The 18183-nt window shown below is 48.2% G+C and overlaps 3 protein-coding genes across 5 annotated transcripts in view; 2 read left to right on the top strand and 1 right to left on the bottom strand.

Annotated features, from left to right (window-relative positions):
• Positions 1–18183, top strand: part of ip6k1 (inositol hexakisphosphate kinase 1) — a 69719-nt gene that overhangs the window by 29945 nt on the left and 21591 nt on the right. For all 3 annotated transcript variants that reach the window (XM_029692852.1, XM_029692853.1, XM_029692854.1), the window contains exon 2: positions 13810–14270. In XM_029692852.1, coding sequence (XP_029548712.1) covers positions 14012–14270 — 259 coding nt within the window. In that variant the 5' untranslated portion in view covers positions 13810–14011. The remainder of the gene's footprint in view (positions 1–13809; positions 14271–18183) is intronic.
• On the bottom strand, positions 1304–2622 carry LOC115151160 (proline-rich extensin-like protein EPR1). The gene is made up of 2 exons (XM_029695171.1): positions 2566–2622; positions 1304–2041 (listed from the first exon to the last, which is right to left on the bottom strand). The coding sequence occupies exons 1-2, from the start codon at positions 2620–2622 to the stop codon at positions 1304–1306; spliced, it is 795 nt and encodes a 264-aa protein (XP_029551031.1).
• On the top strand, positions 7578–13828 carry LOC115151161 (extensin-like). Its single transcript, XM_029695172.1, has 3 exons — positions 7578–7602; positions 9239–10223; positions 13810–13828. Exons 1-3 carry the CDS (start codon positions 7578–7580, stop codon positions 13826–13828), a joined length of 1029 nt encoding a protein of 342 aa, XP_029551032.1.

Here is an 18183-nt window from a genome sequence, read left to right on the forward strand (position 1 = left end):
AGGCGACCAGAGCTGCCAATCAAAGAATCTCGAGTGGCTGTGTGCAGGCTGCCTGGTGCAAAACATTTTATAAAGAAAGAAAGCACATCTAGCTACCATACCATAAAAAAAACGGCATAAATTACACCGCAGCACACCAATCAGCAAGGTGTATTGTTGTCAGGGAAACAACAGAACATTCTATGCTGGAGGAGAATTCTATTTTCTGTAAAGGTATAAATTATTTTTGATGCTGTAATTGTTTTAATTTGAAAAGTGATCAACAGTTGCTATTGACATGTTACTGTAGCTGCGTTTTGTCTGTGAAGGTTTGTGGTAGATATAACTTCATATTCCGGTCCTAGCTGTCCTACATTATTCTACGTTGGGAATCGATGAGGAATTTTTATGATAAAAAAAAAATCTCGTATTTTAACTGAAAACAGATTAAAAAAAATCTAAATAAAAAATGTATAAATGGCAGTTTAAACTTTTAAGCAACATTGTTTGTTTTTCACATCCCTAATCTTAGCCATTGGTTTCTCTAGTGGTCATGGTCACTGGCTGTTATCTCTGTCACAGTGGCTCTGTTGACAAGTTTGAAGTGTGTGTGTGTACGCATTTTGAGAGTGTGTGTTTTTCGTGCGCGACCTAGGGATCGGCACTGTTCATTGAATATCTGAATGGATGTTGGTATTTCCATTACTTTAGTGAGTGTGTTCATTTTTTTGAGAAAATGTAATGATCATTTTCTACCTAATAATAAACAACAAACTTTAAGAGATTTCGTTTTTATTACTGTGCTTTGAGCATTCAGCTCTTCGGTCTGCCCTGACATCGGTATCCCCCCCCCCCACACTTCAAATAGCAATGGTAGGTGCTGACCTAACAGAGCTTCCACAATACCTGACACCGATAAATGCACTTACCAGGAAACCTTATTGTAACAGAATCAGTTCTATCATGGTGAAAATCAGACTTGTGTCTTTTGCTGCTAGCCAAACTACCAGAAAAGAGCCCGCTGTTTTTACCTCCTGCCATGTGCATTTGCGTTATTTGGATTTGTCGTGAGTCGATAACAATTCTTTTTTTTTTATTTTATCCGGATATTCGAAAGAATGTCATGATATTATTTGAATAGTAAAATAGAATTTCAAATGGCCATCCTTAGTGTGTGTGTGTGTGTGTGTCCAGCGCAGTATTAGTTGTTCCCTCTGCCTTCCAGACATAAGAACTGTTGTTTTCCTTTCTATCTGGTGTTGTGGTCCAAGTCCAGCTGAGTTGGAATGTGAGATACTTTATCTCACAGCGCTCTACTTTTAGGTCACAACCCTTGACAGTGGGAGTCTGGGGAGGGGTTAGGCTGGAAGAGATTTGGGGGGAGACCAATAGGGTGTCTTGTGTCTAGGAGGGAGAAAGGGAAGGTAATAGGGTAGGGTGTCTCTTGTGTCGGGGGGGTGAGGTGGGGGCCTGTAGGTTGTCTCTTGAAGGGGGGGTGAAGGGTGTCTCTTGTGTCGGGGGGTGAGACGGGGGGCTGTAGGGTGTGTCTTGTGTCGGGGGGTGAGGCTGTAGGGTGTCTCTTGTGTCGGGGGGGTGAGGCAGGGGGGGCTGTAGGGTGTCTCTTGAAGGGGGGGTGAAGGGTGTCTCTTGTGTCGGGGGGGGCTGTAGGGTGTCTCTTGTGTCGGGGGGTGAGGCAGGGGGGGGCTGTAGGGTGTCTCTTGAAGGGGGGGTGAAGGGTGTCTTGTGTCGGGGGGGGGCGGCTGTAGGGTGTCTCTTGTGTCGGGGGGTGAGACGGGGGCTGTAGGGTGTCTCTTGAAGGGGGGGTGAAGGGTGTCTCTTGTGTCGGGGGGTGAGACGGGGGGCTGTAGGGTGTATCTTGAAGGGGGGGTGAAGGGTGTCTCTTGTGTCGGGGGGTGAGGCAGGGGGGGGCTGTAGGGTGTCTCTTGAAGGGGGGGTGAAGGGTGTCTCTTGTGTCGGGGGGTGAGACGGGGGGCTGTAGGGTGTATCTTGTGTCGGGGGGTGAGGCTGTAGGGTGTCTTGTGTCGGGGGGTGAAGCGAGGGACTGGGGGTTGTTATGTGGTGTTATTAGTGTAATCAGGTCGTCTCATTAAAGACGACAACTCAAGTCTCTCTACTCCCCTACTAATGAACCTTATGTGCATCTCAACACATTGCCGATTCCTGTCAAAACATTTTTTTACAAATATTTTTAAAGCAAAAATATATAATTTAAACACATGTAAATCGGTGAGTTGAGGTGTTACGGATTACATTTTCACCTTTTTTGATAAGCTCTATTTCCTGTTGATATTAACACAGTGCTCTTGGCAACAAATTACTACTCTTTTTGGTTGCGTCCCATAATGGTTCCCTATTCCCTTTTTTTTAATAGTGTACTACTTTTGACCAGGGTTCTGTTTTGGGAATAGGGCACTGGTCCAAAGGTAATGCCCTTCTAATAGGGGGGAAAAGGCTGCCATTTGGGATACATCGTTAGCAGTGTGTAGGGAGAGAGTGATTTGCGGTGGGAAGACTGGCACTGGGGCCAAGCTGCTCTCGTGTTGAGTTGACAATCTGTTGTCTCACATGGAAACCTGGTGCAAAGACGTCAGCAACGCACTGCTGGGTGGACGGCATCACCATGATATCTCTCGAATCTCCATTTGCTGATATCACTTTATGGGATAATTTTTATGATGCCACTGTCAGCTGAAGAAGATTCAGCGCTGCAGTGGATAGCGACTTGTCATACCAGCTCCTGACCAATCACCCCCCCCCCCCCCCCTTCCCCACAAAAGAATGTTATTTCCTATGACCGAAAACAGCTTCTGGACATTAGAACAACAATCACAAACCTCGAATTTGGATCAACGTTTCTACTTCAACGAGTCGGTAGATCTGGACGTTCTGCGGACCAGGCCGTAATCCCCGGGAATCGGGAGAGGACGCGGCGGTAAAAAAGGCCCGGTGAGGCAGCATCCTGACAAGACTGTCGGCGAACAAATAGACCGCCATTGCCCTTTTTTTTGTTCTATTGGTAAACGTGCATTCAGAACAACCTGGATGAGCCCCAATCTAGAGTATTCTATCAACGGGACCTGAAAAACTGTAATATCATATGTTTCTCAGAGTCGTGGCTGAATGAGGACATTGATAATATATACAGTAAAGCTCGCTGGGTTTTCTATGCGTCGTTAAGACCGGACGGCAGACTCGGGTAAGACAAAGGGAGAAGGGGTGAGCGGTCTGTCATTAAGGAAGTCTGACATTTTTGCACACCTGAGTTAGAATACCTCATGATAAGCTGTAGACCAGTGGTTCCCAAAGTTTTTATAGTCCCGTACCCCTTCAAACATTCAAACTCCAGCTGCGTACCCCCTCTAGCACCAGGGTCAGCACACTCTCAAATGTGTTTTTTTGCCATCATTGAAAGCCTGCCACAAACACACACTATACAATACATTTATTAAACATAAGAATGGGTGAGTTTTTGTCACAACCCGGCATGTGGGAAATGACAAAGAACTCTTATAGGACCAGGGCACAAATAATAATGTAATAATAGTCAATTTTGCTCTTTTATTTAACCATCTTACATATAAAACCTTACTTGTTAATCGAAAAATTGTGAATAACTCACCACAGGTTAATGAGAAGGGTGTGCTTGAAAGGATGCACATAACTCTGCAACGTTGTATTGGAGAGAGTCTCAGTCTTAAATCATTTTCCACACAGTCTGTGCCTGTATTTAGTTTTCATGCTAGTGAGGGCCGATAATCCACTCTCACATAGGTATGTGGTTGCAAAGTGCATCTGTGTCTTAACAGCGCGATTTGCCAAGGCAGGATACTCTGAGCACAGCCCAATCCAGAAATCTGGCAGTGGCTTCTGATTTACATTTTCACAGAACCTCTTGTTGCAATTTCAATGATGCTCTCTTGTTTCAATATCGGTAAGTGGACAGGGCATGAAAGGGATAACGAATCCAGTTTGTGTCATCCGTTTCAGGAAAGTACCTGCGTAATTGCGCACTATGCTCACTCATGTGCTTCGCTAAATCACATTTGACATTGTCCGTAAGCTTGAGTTAATTTGCATACAAAAAATCATACAATGGTGGAAAGACCTGTGTGTTTTCCTTGTTAATGTAGACAGAAAAGAGCTCCAACTTCTTAATCAAAGCCTCAATTTTGTCCCGCACATTGAATATAGTTGCGGAGAGTCCCTGTAATCCTAGATTCAGATTATTCAGGCAAGAAAAAACATCACCCACATAGGCCAGTCGTGTGAGAAACTCGTCGTCAGACAAGTGAAAATTATGGTTAGTAAAGAAAACGTTACTTGTCTCTTTACAAAAAAATGTGTTAATACTTTGCTCCTTGATAACCAGCGCACTTCTGTATGTTGTAAAAGCGTTATATGGTCGCTGCCCATATCATTACATAGTGCAGAAAATACACGAGTTCAGGGGCCTTTTGCTTTAACCAACTTAACCATTTTCACTGTAGTGTCCAAAACGTCTTTCAAGCTGTCAGGCATTCCCTTAGCAGCAAGAGCCTCTCGGTGGATGCTGCAGTGTACCCAAGTGGCGTCGGGAGCAACTGCTTGCTTGCGCGTTACCACTCCACTATGTCTCTCTGTCATGACTTGCGCCATCAGTACAGATACCAACACATCTTTACCACCAAAGTCCATTTGATGTCACAAAGCTGTCCAGTACTTCGACAAATATCCTCTCATGTTGTCCTGGTTTGCAGAAGAGGATGTTTTCCTTAATTGACCCCCCATAAACGTAACGGACATATACCAGGAGCTGTGCCAGGCCCGCCACGTCTATTGACTCATCCAGCTGTAACACACAGAATTCACTGGCTTGTATGCGAAGCAGTAATTGTTTCAAAACATCTCTTGCCAGGTCAATGATGTGTCGTGAAACAGTGTTGTTTGATGAAGGCATTGTCTGTAATGTTTTTTTGGCCTTTCCCTCCCAGCATTGTCCCAGCCATATCCGCGGCAGCAGGAAGAATTAAGTCCTCCACAATAGTATGGAGCTTGCCTGTCCTAGCCACTCGGTAGCTCATCGTATAAGACTCTTCTAGCCCCTTCTTATTAATGGTATCTGTTGCTTTTATACATGTCTTACTACTCGAAAGTCGTCTTTATTCTCTCAAAAAACTCCTTTAGCTTATTTTTCAAATTGTCATGTTTCGTTTCTAAATGTCTGCGCAAGAGTGAAGGTTTCCCGCAAGAGAGTAACTGTTGATGTGATTGGTTGTTAATTATTTGACTAATCTACCTGTATTTGACATTGTGTTATTTCGCTAAACACTAGATGGTTTAATTTTATATTTGGCAGTGAAACAAGGTTACTCAGGTGAGGGGAGAAAAAAAACTCACAAATGTATAACCTCGTTGGAAAATATAAATGTTCTGTTTGGAAATGTGAATACGTAAAAAAAAAAAAGTGAATCACATTTGATTTGGCATACTCCCGACGGCGTTGCGCGTCCCCGAGATTTGGGAATACCTGATCTAGTTGGAGGCCCTACCACTTGAACTACCGTTTATCTGCAGGCCCCTACTACATGAACTGATTTAACTGAGTCAGGTTTGTAGGCCTCCATACGCTGTTTGAGTTCTGCCCACAAATTTTCTGTAGGATTGAGGTTAGGGCTTTGTGATGGCCACTCCAATACCTTGACGTTGTTGTCCTTAAGCCATCTTGCCACAACTTTGGAAGACCCATTTGCGACCAAGCTTTAACTTCCTGACTGATGTCTTGAGATTTTGCTTCAATCTATCTACATAATTTCCCTACCTCATGATGCCATCTATTTTGTGTAGTGCACCAGTCCCTCCTGCAGAAGAGCACCCCCACAACATGATGCTGCCACCCCCTTGCTTCACGGTTAGGATGGTGTTCTTCAGCTTGCAAGCCTCCCCCTTTTTCCTCCAAACATAACGATGGTCATTATGGCTAAACAGTTGTATTTTTGTTTCATCAGACCAGAGGACATTTCTCCAAAAAGTACGATCTTTGCTCCCATGTGCAGTTGCAAACCGTAGTCTGGCTTTTTTATGGCGGTTTTGGAGCAGTGGCTTCTTCCTTGCTGAGCAGCCTTTCAGGTTATGTCGATATAGTATTCATTTTACTGTGGATATAGATACTTTTGTACCTGTTTCCTCCAACATCTTCACAAGGTCCTACAGATGAATGTGGTTCCTTCAGGTATTTGGAAATTGCTCCCATGGACGAACAGACTTGTGGAGGTCTATAGTTTTGGATGATTTCTGTTGATTTTCCCATGATGTCAAGCAAAGAGGCACTGAGTTTGAAGGTAGGCCTTGAAATACATCCACAGGTACACCTCCAATTGACTCAACTGATGTCAATTAGCCTATCAGAAGCTTCTAAAGCTATGATATAATTTTCTGGACTTTTCCAAGCTGTTTAAAGGCACAGTCACCTTAGTGTATGTAAACTTCTGACCCATTGGAATTGTGATACAGTGAATTATAAGTGATATAATCTGTCCGTAAACAATTGCTGGAAAAATGACTTGTGTCATGCACAAAGTAGACGTCCTAACCGACTTGCCAAAACTAGAGTTTGTTAACAAGAAATTTGTGGAGTGGTTGAAAAACGAGCTTTAATGACTCCAACCTAAGTGTATGTAAACTTCCGACTTCAACTGAACTATGTCTGTAGGGTCCCTACTGCCTGAACTTGTCCAATAACAACAGTCATTTTAAAATATGTCTAATGCTTTCATGCCTGGTGAGCATTTGGGACCTACTTTCCAACCCAGGGTGTAATGGAATCACTGTGATGTGTAGTCTCTGTTAACCCTTCTGAAGCAGACAGCCAGTGCTTGTTATCTCCTTCCTCAGCTGTTTGTGGCTCTGTCACAAATGGCATTCTGTTCCCTATATAGTTCACTACTTTTAACCAGACTACCCTGTTCAAAAGTAGTGCACAAAAAAAGGGAATAGGGTGCCATTTGGGATGTACCCTGTGGTCTACAACAAGACTGTCACGTGGTCACTTTCCTTTAGTATCTCTAGATTACATGTCATAATCTCTGATCTACCAGGGTGGCCCTAGCTGTCATAATCTCTGATCTGCCAGGGTGGCCCTGGCTGTCATAATCTCTGATCTGCCAGGGTGGCCCTGGCTGTCATAATCTCTGATCTGCCAGGGTGGCCCTGGCTGTCATAATCTCTGATCTGCCAGGGTGGCCCTGGCTGTCATAATCTCTGATCTGCCAGGGTGGCCCTGGCTGTCATAATCTCTGATCTGCCAGGGTGGCCCTGGCTGTCATAATCTCTGATCTGCCAGGGTGGCCCTGGCTGTCATAATCTCTGATCTGCCAGGGTGGCCCTGGCTGTCATAATCTCTGATCTACCAGGGTGGCCCTAGCTGTCATAATCTCTGATCTACCAGGGTGGCCCTAGCTGTCATAATCTCTGATCTACCAGGGTGGCCCTAGCTGTCATAATCTCTGATCTACCAGGGTGGCCCTAGCTGTCATAATCTCTGATCTACCAGGGTGGCCCTAGCTGTCATAATCTCTGATCTTTTCCGTATACGTGTAGCTATGGCGATGGTTGTTTATAAGTACGGTGTGAATTGACTGTCAGGTGTCTACATGGAGAAATGCATAGTGCTTTACTTATGGACCCTGGACCATGTAGCCTTGTACAGTTCTATAAGTACTAAACTGGGTGGATCTATGTAAACTGACAGACGCTGTCAAGATCAAGTTTTTTGGAATCGTTTTTCTGCATTGTCTGCATGCATGGAGAATAAGAATTTGTTCTTAACTGACTCACCTAGTTAAATAAAGGTTAAATAAAATATATATGTAGGCAGGATACAGTTCTATAAGTAGAATGTATATCTCTGTAGTAGTATAATGTAAACTGACAGAAGCTGTCAGTGTCTATTTGTGGTCCGTGTTAAATCCTTCGCACTCTGACATTAGTCCTTTTAAATGTTGTAAATTTAGTTTAGACTTTCCCGCATTGCTGTCGCCGCCGCCGCCACTCGCCAAGGCTCACATGCCTTCAAGGTGATGCAAATTAAGCCGAAAGGGCCGAGGTCAAATCGGACAAAATGATGTCACTTGTTGTTGACCAGCCAGAGCCATAGATAGATAGACTGTAGGTTGGTAGACTTTAGAAAAGCAAAGCAATAACTAAATGTACTGAATACTGCTGAAACGCTTTTTATTTTTTAGAACCACTAGTCAGGAGGATACAGACAGCTCAAGAGGTATGCTTAGATAAGCAGAAAAATATATAAATATATATATAGAAACTGCATGCAGAGACAAAAATAGTATCCACAAATTAATCTGACTCTGGGGAAGTAAAGGGCCTTCTCTGCCAAAATCACGAAGTATCCATTTAAACCTTTTTCTACCCTTTATATCTTAACTCTCGAAAGGTATAACAGAGCAGACCGTACTAAGACGGGAGTATCACTGAACATGATTGTGGAAAATGTACGTTCAGTTTGTCGCACCCGCGACCTTGCGATACCGCGTTCTGCTAGCATCATTTTAGCCACAGATTGATGTGCTAGCTGTCTAGTCTGTGTTTTTATAGAGGTGCAAGGAGCATAAAACTATGCATTTGTATAAGGAATTGGCAACTCGTTCTCATTCGGAGAAATAAGCATCTTCTTCTTCAGGTAGGCCACTTGATTTCAACGTCTGTTGCCAGGTAGAATAGTTGAATACACAAGGTGCAATTTGTAATTGTGGTTGTGTGTCAGTAATTTTTCCTCTTTATGTCAGTCACTGACAGTCACTAAATTAACCCTGTTTTTAGGTTGGTTAAGTTAGTCTAGCGGCCAGCTACCCACCCACCCACACTGTACCCACCCACCCACCAGCCCACCCAAACACACTGTACACACTGTACCCACCCACACTGTACCCACCACACACACTGGAGCCACCCACCCACACTGTACCCACCACACACACTGTACCCACCCACCCACACTGTACCCACCCACCCACCAGCCCACCCAAACACACTGTCCACACTGTACCCACCCACCCACACTGTACCCACCCACCCACACTGTACCCACCTACCCACCAGCCCACCCAAACACACTGTACCCGCCCACCACCCACACTGTACCCGCCCACCCACACTGTACCCACCCACCCACCAGCCCACCCAAACACACTGTACCCGCCCACCCACACTGTACTCACCCACCCACACTGTACCCACCCACCAGCCCACCCAAACACACTGTACCCACCACCCACACTGTACCCACCACCCACACTGTACCCGCCCACCCACACTGTACCCGCCCACCAGCCCACCCAAACACACTGTACCCGCCCGCCCACCCACACTGTACCCGCCCACCCACACTGTACCCCGCCCACACTGTACCCCACCCACCCACACTGTACCCACCCACCAGCCCACCCAAACACACTGTACCCACCACCCACACTGTACCCGCCCACCCACACTGTACCCCACCCACCCACACTGTACCCACCCACCCACCCACCAGCCCACCCAAACACACTGTACCCACCACCCACACTGTACCCACCACCCACACTGTACCCGCCCACCCACACTGTACCCGCCCACCAGCCCACCAGCCCACCCAAACACACTGTACCCGCCCGCCCACCCACACTGTACCCGCCCACCCACACTGTACCCGCCCACCAGCCCACCCAAACACACTGTACCCGCCCGCCCACCCACACTGTACCCGCCCACCCACACTGTACCCGCCCACCCACACTGTACCCCACCCACACTGTACCCCACCCACCCACACTGTACCCACCCACCAGCCCACCCAAACACACTGTACCCACCACCCACACTGTACCCGCCCACCCACACTGTACCCCACCCACCCACACTGTACCCACCCACCCACCCACCAGCCCACCCAAACACACTGTACCCACCACCCACACTGTACCCACCACCCACACTGTACCCGCCCACCCACACTGTACCCGCCCACCAGCCCACCAGCCCACCCAAACACACTGTACTCGCCCGCCCACCCACACTGTACCCGCCCACCCACACTGTACCCGCCCACCCACACTGTACCCCACCCACACTGTACCCCACCCACCCACACTGTACCCCACCCACCCACACTGTACCCGCCCACCCACACTGTACCCGCCCACCCACACTGTACCCACCACCCACACTGTACCCCACCCACCCACACTGTACCCCACCCACCCACACTGTACCCACCCACCCACACTGTACCCCACCCACCCACACTGTACCCCACCCACCCACACTGTACCCCACCCACCCACACTGTACCCCACCCACCCACACTGTACCCACCCACACTGTACCCACCCACACTGTACCCCACCCACCCACACTGTACCCCACCCACCCACACTGTACCCCACCCACCCACACTGTACCCACCCACACTGTACCCACCCACCCACACTGTACCCACCCACCCACACTGTACCCACCCACCCACACTGTACCCACCCACCCACACTGTACCCCACCCACACTGTACCCCACCCACCCACACTGTACCCCACCCACCCACACTGTACCCACCCACCTAATGTAGTTACATTAACATTAGAGGGTTATGCCTACTTTTCAAATATATTAGCTCACAACTCTTAGAACTGATAGTGGCAACAAAAAAAGTGCATCATAATGTCTTAACTATTTGCAATCTGTTGTCTTTTGTATGGTCTGTCAGCCTGTAGTAAAACATGGCTACATCCTCTGGTCTTGTTCTGTTAGACGCAGCACTTTGTCATTCTGTCACTGCTATGGGCCAGTAGTCATTACCTCACTGCTATGGGCCAGTAGTCATTACCTCACTGCTATGGGCCAGTAGTCATTACCTCACTGCTATGGGCCAGTAGTCATTACCTCACTGCTATGGGCCAGTAGTCATTACCTCACTGCTATGGGCCAGTAGTCATTACCTCACTGCTATGGGCCAGTCGTCATTACCTCACTGCTATGGGCCAGTAGTCATTACCTCACTGCTATGGGCCAGTAGTCATTACCTCACTGCTATGGGCCAGTAGTCATTACCTCACTGCTATGGGCCAGTAGACATTACCTCACTGCTATGGGCCAGTAGACATTACCTCACTGCTATGGGCCAGTAGACATTACCTCACTGCTATGGGCCAGTAGTCATTACCTCACTGCTATGGGCCAGTAGTCATTACCTCACTGCTATGGGCCAGTAGTCATTACCTCACTGCTATGGGCCAGTCGTTATCATCTCACTGCTATGGGCCAGTCGTTATCATCTCACTGCTATGGGCCAGTCGTCATTACCTCACTGCTATGGGCCAGTCGTCATTACCTCACTGCTATGGGCCAGTCGTCATTACCTCACTGCTATGGGCCAGTAGTCATTACCTCACTGCTATGGGCCAGTAGTCATTACCTCACTGCTATGGGCCAGTAGTCATTACCTCACTGCTATGGGCCAGTAGTCATTACCTCACTGCTATGGGCCAGTAGTCATTACCTCACTGCTATGGGCCAGTAGTCATTACCTCACTGCTATGGGCCAGTAGTCATTACCTCACTGCTATGGGCCAGTAGTCATTACCTCACTGCTATGGGCCAGTTGTCATTACCTCACTGCTATGGGCCAGTAGTCATTACCTCACTGCTATGGGCCAGTAGTCATTACCTCACTGCTATGGGCCAGTAGTCATCATCTCACTGCTATGGGCCAGTCGTCATTACCTCACTGCTATGGGCCAGTCGTCATTACCTCACTGCTATGGGCCAGTTGTCACTACCTCACTGCTATGGGCCAGTTGTCATTACCTCACTGCTATGGGCCAGTTTTCCCAGATTACGCCTCCTCGCCTACTCCTGTATCAAATTGTATTAGTAACATGCTTCGTAAACAACAAGGTGTAGACTAACAGTGATATTCTTACTTACAGGTTCTTCCCAACAATGCAGAGAGACAGAAAAGATAAATAATAAAAAGATAAAACGCATCATAATAAACAATAAGAGCAGCATTATGTGATGATTCAAAAAAAAGTTTTCGCAGCAAGGGTCAATGCCAGTATTCCGGGTAGCTATTGGCTAACTGTTTGGCTAACTGTTTGGCTAACTGTTTGGCTAACTGTTTGGCTAACTGTTTGGCTAACTGTTTGGCTAACTGTTTGGCTAACTGTTTGGCTAACTGTTTGGCTAACTGTTTGGCTAACTGTTTGGCTAACTGTTTGGCTAACTGTTTGGCTAACTGTTTGGCAGTCTTAAGGCTTGATCATGTTCCTGTTGGTTCCAGACTTGGTGCACTGGTACTGCTTGCTGTGCAGTAGCAGAGAAAACACTATATGACTTGGGTGGCTAGTGTCTTTGAAATGTTTTGGGACTTCCTCTGACACCGCCTGGTATTAGAGGTGCTGGGTGGCGGGAAGCTCTGCCCCAGTGATGTATTGGGCCGTATGCACTACCCTCTGTAGCGCCTTGTGGTCAGATGCCGGGCAGTTGTCATACCAGGCGGTGATGCAGCCAGTCAAGATGTTCTCTGGAAATCAGACCCTATGTCGTTTTAACAATTGATTAGCCTATATTTGGAACGCTTCTACTGTGGAATGGAAAAGGCATCACCTGTCTGTCAGATTAATAATCCAGTAGGCCGGTGAGTCAGGTGAGCTATCTGTTTGTTCTGTTACGTGGATAAGGAGTCTGATTGGCTTTCTGCAGATTAACCTACAGATCCATACATTCATTTTCCGCTGGAAGACTTCGGTGTGTGTGTCTCTCTCTCTTAGCTTGGCCTACACAGACACTGCAGACTCCCATTTCCTAACGTCGTTGTTTATCACGTCGATGTGATCTGACCCTGAATTCTACAACACTCCTGCTACTAAAGATCTGAGGAAAAGTACATCTTGAACGCGACTAACCCCCTACTTAAAGAGGCTAGCTAAGCCTAGACCTACACTGAGACATACATAATAATATGGGGCCAGTAACCGAAAGGTCGTGGGTTTGAATCCCGGTGCCGACAAGCTGAAAAAAAAAATCTGTCGCTGTGCCCTTGAGCAAGGAACTTAACCCTAATTGGGGGCACGGGACATTGGTGACCCTGGCCGTGACCCCACTCCCTACGCTTTTTCTCAGGGAGAGTTGGGATACGCAAGAAAGACATTTCCATTAAAACACGTGTACAAGTGTGTAACAGCACCCCAGCATTATTATAATTATATTTTACAAGGTAGTTGGACTTTATGAGGAAATATATTTTCCAGGACATGTGGCCTTGACGTGTGTGCGGTGCTTGTTGTTGTTGTTGGGGGGAGATGTATGGCTGTGTTCCCAAATGGCCCCCTATTCCCTATATAGTGTCTTATGGGCTCTTGTCAAAGTAGTGCACTATATAGTGAATCAGTTAGGATGCATGCTGTCTGAGCCCTGGGATGGGAAATACTTGAAATGCTGTTCTGCGTACGGCTACTTCACTCACTCAATTAACCCTCCCGCTCTCTCTCTCTCTCCCGCTCTCTCTCTCTCTCCCCGCTCTCTCTCTCTCTCCCGCTCTCTCTCTCTCTCCCGCTCTCTCTCTCTCTCTCCCGCTCTCTCTCTCTCCCGCTCTCTCTCTCTCCCGCTCTCGCTCTCCCCCTCGCTCTCCCCCTCGCTCTCTCTCGTGAGTGATAAATGTTAACGATCCCAAATGTGTTTAAACGTCACACCCCTAATAAGGCCTGAATAATGAACAATTCTGACTGACGTTGTTCTCTCTCTCTTTCTTTCCCCACCCTGCCTCCCATCTCTCAGGTGGTTGTCGAAGGTGTGACGTCATCGCCCGGTGCTCTTCATCGAGGAGCCGGGATCTGATTGGTCCCTTTGGGTTGCGGCTGGCGGGCTGGCTCCTCCCCCTCCCGGCGGCAGCGTGCGTTCCCAGCTGCCTCCCTGCACCCCACGCTCGCCCGGCCTGCTCGCCCATGCCCCCGCCACCCCCACCAGGCCCTCCAACGCCATGTGCCTTCCCCACACCATGGAAGCAGCAACGGGGAAGCACGGAGCGAGCCAGGCAGGGTTAGGCCTAGGGGGGCTGGGCCAGGGGGGACGGCGGTGTGGAGGGGTACCACTAGAGCCCTTCGTACACCAGGTGGGCGGGCACACCAGTATGATGCGTTACGACGACCACACCGTGTGTAAACCCCTCATCAGCCGGGAGCAACGCTTCTACGAGTCGCTGCCTCCTGAGATGAAGGAGTTTACACCGGAGTACAAAGGTAAGAGGAGGAACACACACACACACACACACACACACACACACACACACACACACACACACACACACACGTCAGAACCAAGCACTGGTAGTGTAATGTTACCTGACATGCTCTTAGTTAAACACACGTCAATCATTCATCCATCTGTTCATCCATCCATCCAACCATCCATCTGTTCATCCATCCATCTGTTCATCCATCTGTTCATCCATCTGTTCATCCATCTGTTCATCCATCTGTTCATCCATCTGTTCATCCATCCGTCCATCTGTCCATCCATCTGTTCGTCCATCTGTCCATCCATCTGTTCATCCATCTGTTCATTCATCCATCCATCTGTTCATCCATCTGTTCATTCATCCATCCATCCATCTGTTCATCCGTCATCCATCTGTTCATCCATCCATCTGTTCATCTATCCATCTGTTCATTCATCCATCCATCCGTTCATCCATCTGTTCATTCATCCATCCATCCATCTGTTCATCCCTCCATCTGTTCATTCATCCATCCATCCATCTGTTCATCCATCTGTTCATTCATCCATCATCCATCTGTTCATCCGTCCATCTGTTCATCCATCCATCCATCTGTTCATCCATCCATCTGTTCATCCATCCATCTGTTCATCCATCCATCTGTTCATCCATCCATCTGTTCATCCATCCATCTGTTCATCCATCCATCTGTTCATTCATCCATTCATTCTGACCCAGTACAAAAGGTGGGAGGAATGTTCCAATGTCAAATGAATGTCCCACTGTTTGGATGATGAAAGTGACTTGAGAGAGAGAGAACCGGAGCGCCCCTGCGTAGTGCCATGAAAAGCACTGTGGTTCATCACACGCTGACAGAGGTGCAACAGTTCAGGGAGTGCTCACGTGTTGTGCCACGCAAAACGGCCAAAATCACACTGGTATGGGTATTACAGTCAGATGGCGTCACTCCTGCCCCTCCTAGGGTCCCTCTGCTCCTGCCCCTCCTAGGGTCCCTCTACTCCTGCCCCTCCTAGGGTCCCTCCACTCCTACCCTTCCACTCCTACCCCTCCTAGGGTCCCTCTACTCCTAGGGTCACTCTACTCCTACCCCTCCTAGGGTCCCTCCACTCCTACTCCTCCTAGGGTCCCTCTACTCCTAGGGTCCCTCTACTCCTAGGGTCCCTCTACTCCTAGGGTCCCTCCACTCCTACTCCTCCTAGGGTCCCTCCACTCCTACTCCTCCTAGGGTCCCTCCACTCCTACTCCTCCTAGGGTCCCTCCACTCCTACCCCTCCTAGGGTCCCTCTACTCCTAGGGTCCCTCTACTCCTAGGGTCCCTCTACTCCTAGGGTCCCTCTACTCCTACTCCTCCTAGGGTCCCTCTGCTCCTACCACTCCTAGGGTCCCTCTGCTCCTACTCCTCCTAGGGTCCCTCTACTCCTAGGGTCCCTCTACTCCTACTCCTCCTAGGGTCCCTCTACTCCTAGGGTCCCTCCACTCCTACCCCTCCACTCCTACTCCTCCTAGGGTCCCTCTGCTCCTACTCCTCCTAGGGTCCCTCTACTCCTAGGGTCCCTCTGCTCCTACCCCTCCTAGGGTCCCTCTGCTCCTACTCCTCCTAGGGTCCCTCTACTCCTAGGGTCCCTCTACTCCTAGGGTCCCTCTACTCCTACTCCTCCTAGGGTCCCTCTGCTCCTACCCCTCCTAGGGTCCCTCTACTCCTAGGGTCCCTCTACTCCTAGGGTCCCTCTACTCCTACTCCTCCTAGGGTCCCTCTGCTCCTACCCCTCCTAGGGTCCCTCTGCTCCTACTCCTCCTAGGGTCCCTCTACTCCTAGGGTCCCTCTACTCCTACTCCTCCTAGGGTCCCTCTACTCCTAGGGTCCCTCTACTCCTACTCCTCCTAGGGTCCCTCTACTCCTAGGGTCCCTCTGCTCCTACTCCTCCTAGGGTCCCTCAAACCCTCAGTGCAGGCGGAAACGTTGCGGACAGAAGACAATGAGGTCTGATTCTCAACCAACACCATCCCTGAGGGTGTTCTCTTGGAAGTGTCACACAGACAGCCTAGTTTCCTTTCCTCGTCACCCACTCAGAGGCTTTCCCCTGCAGCCTTCAGAGAGAGAGAGAGAGAGAGAGAGAGACCCTGTGGACCTTGACGCACACTGTCACTAAGTCTCCTGGGAAAAACACTGTTTGTCACACCCTGCCAAAAGTAGGACAGACCAGGAGTTCTCATAGGCTTTGATCTGATTCTCCTGTTGTCACTTTGTGGGTGTGGCCTTTTCTTGGCAGGTCTGACAGTACACAGAGTTCTCTATCTGAGAGAGGAGACAGGATGTTATAACTAGAATATCAGACAGACGTTAACATTAGCCAGGCTGTCTATATATCTACCAGAAGACGGCTAACTAGAACAAAACAGGACCATGATTCTTTGGGATATTCACAAAATGAATCCATAGACTTGGAGCAGGGATTGTTGATATATATATATTTTCTACATTTTGTATGTTGAAGCATAATTGAGAAATAATTGATGAAAGGTTGCATATTACATTTTGGGCTTACCCAGGCTTCCTTTAAGACTCCATAATGTTTAATCTGTAGGTGTTACAAAGCAGACGTCATAAGAAGCTTTACCGTTTTGCTCTGTAATAATGAGTAGTATTGTGATTTCAATAACACTTTTCTTACATACATTTTTTTTTGAATATTGAAAATATACCATCTTTGATTTGGTTAATCTTTCAGTTTATTGTTGAACGTAATATACTCTACGTACATGTGGGACTAACTTATGAGGATATTTTTCTTCATGTTTCTAAATCCTGAGTGAATCCCAGTGTTATAACGCACGTAGAGCAGCACGCCCGTCTCCCCAGCCAGCCATCTGTGTTTGGGATGTTGGGATGGCATCATCAGGTCTAATCAATCATATTGAGTTAGACAGCTAATAAAAGCACTGCAGTGGAAAGATGTGGTCTGGCTGTGGTCTGTGGTGTTGGCTCTGGTCTGGCTGTGGTCTGTGGTGTTGGCTCTGGTCTGGCTCTGGTCTGGCTCTGGTCTGGCTGTGGTCTGGCTGTGGTCTGGCTGTGGTCTGAATGTGGTGTTGGCTCTGGTCTGAATGTGGTGTTGGCTCTGGGCTGTGGTGTTGGCTGTGGTGTTGGCTGTGGTCTGGCTGTGGTCTGGCTGTGGTCTGGCTGTGGTGTTGGCTCTGGTCTGGCTGTGGTCTGAATGTGGTGTTGGCTCTGGTCTGGCTGTGGTCTGAATGTGGTGTTGGCTCTGGTCTGGCTGTGGTCTGATTGTGGTGTTGGCTCTGGTCTGGCTGTGGTCTGAATGTGGTGCTGGCTCTGGTCTGGCTGTGGTCTGAATGTGGTGCTGGCTCTGGTCTGGCTGTGGTCTGAATGTGGTGCTGGCTCTGGTCTGGCTGTGGTCTGAATGTGGTGCTGGCTCTGGTCTGGCTGTGGTCTGAATGTGGTGTTGGCTCTGGTCTGGCTGTGGTCTGTGGTGCTGGCTCTGGTCTGGCTGTGGTCTGTGGTGTTGGCTCTGGGGGGAAGGGGGGGGGGGGGTACCGTGCGTGTGGTCATGCACTGACTGAATAGACGAGTCACTCACTCTAAGCATCACTGTCTGGCAGAGCCCTGAAATCCTTTGGTTTACTTGTCCCGATGCGAAACCATTGACCACATTGCATGATTTATGAATGGGAAAGGGATATAGGAGATTGACTTTATTCAGCCAGTTTAGACACCTTTTTATAAACTAGTCAACACCTGCTGTTCAGTTGTCGTGAAACACACGAAAAAGAAAATAAATGATTGTGCCAGAAAACAATAATTAGTTGAAGTGGATTTCAACTCATTGCTACCACATTACATTACATGGGACGTGCAAATTCACCAGCATCATGCTCTCTCCCTCCGTGTAAAGAAATTA

The sequence above is a fragment of the Salmo trutta genome, chromosome 16, assembly GCF_901001165.1.
Source record: "Salmo trutta chromosome 16, fSalTru1.1, whole genome shotgun sequence".
NCBI classification, from domain to species: Eukaryota; Metazoa; Chordata; class Actinopteri; order Salmoniformes; family Salmonidae; genus Salmo; species Salmo trutta.

Bases quoted from the DNA above. Each gene is read 5' to 3' on its own strand.
- LOC115151160 (XM_029695171.1), bottom strand. From the start codon at position 2,622: ATGGTGATGCCGTCCACCCAGCAGTGCGTTGCTGACGTCTTTGCACCA. The intron at 2,042-2,565 runs GTGAGACAACAG...AACAACCCCCAG, and splicing joins TCTTTGCACCAGGTTTCCAT to TCCCTCGCTTCACCCCCCGA.
- LOC115151161 (XM_029695172.1), top strand. From the start codon at position 7,578: ATGGCGATGGTTGTTTATAAGTACG. The intron at 7,603-9,238 runs GTGTGAATTGAC...CCCACCCACCAG, and splicing joins GATGGTTGTTTATAAGTACG to CCCACCCAAACACACTGTAC.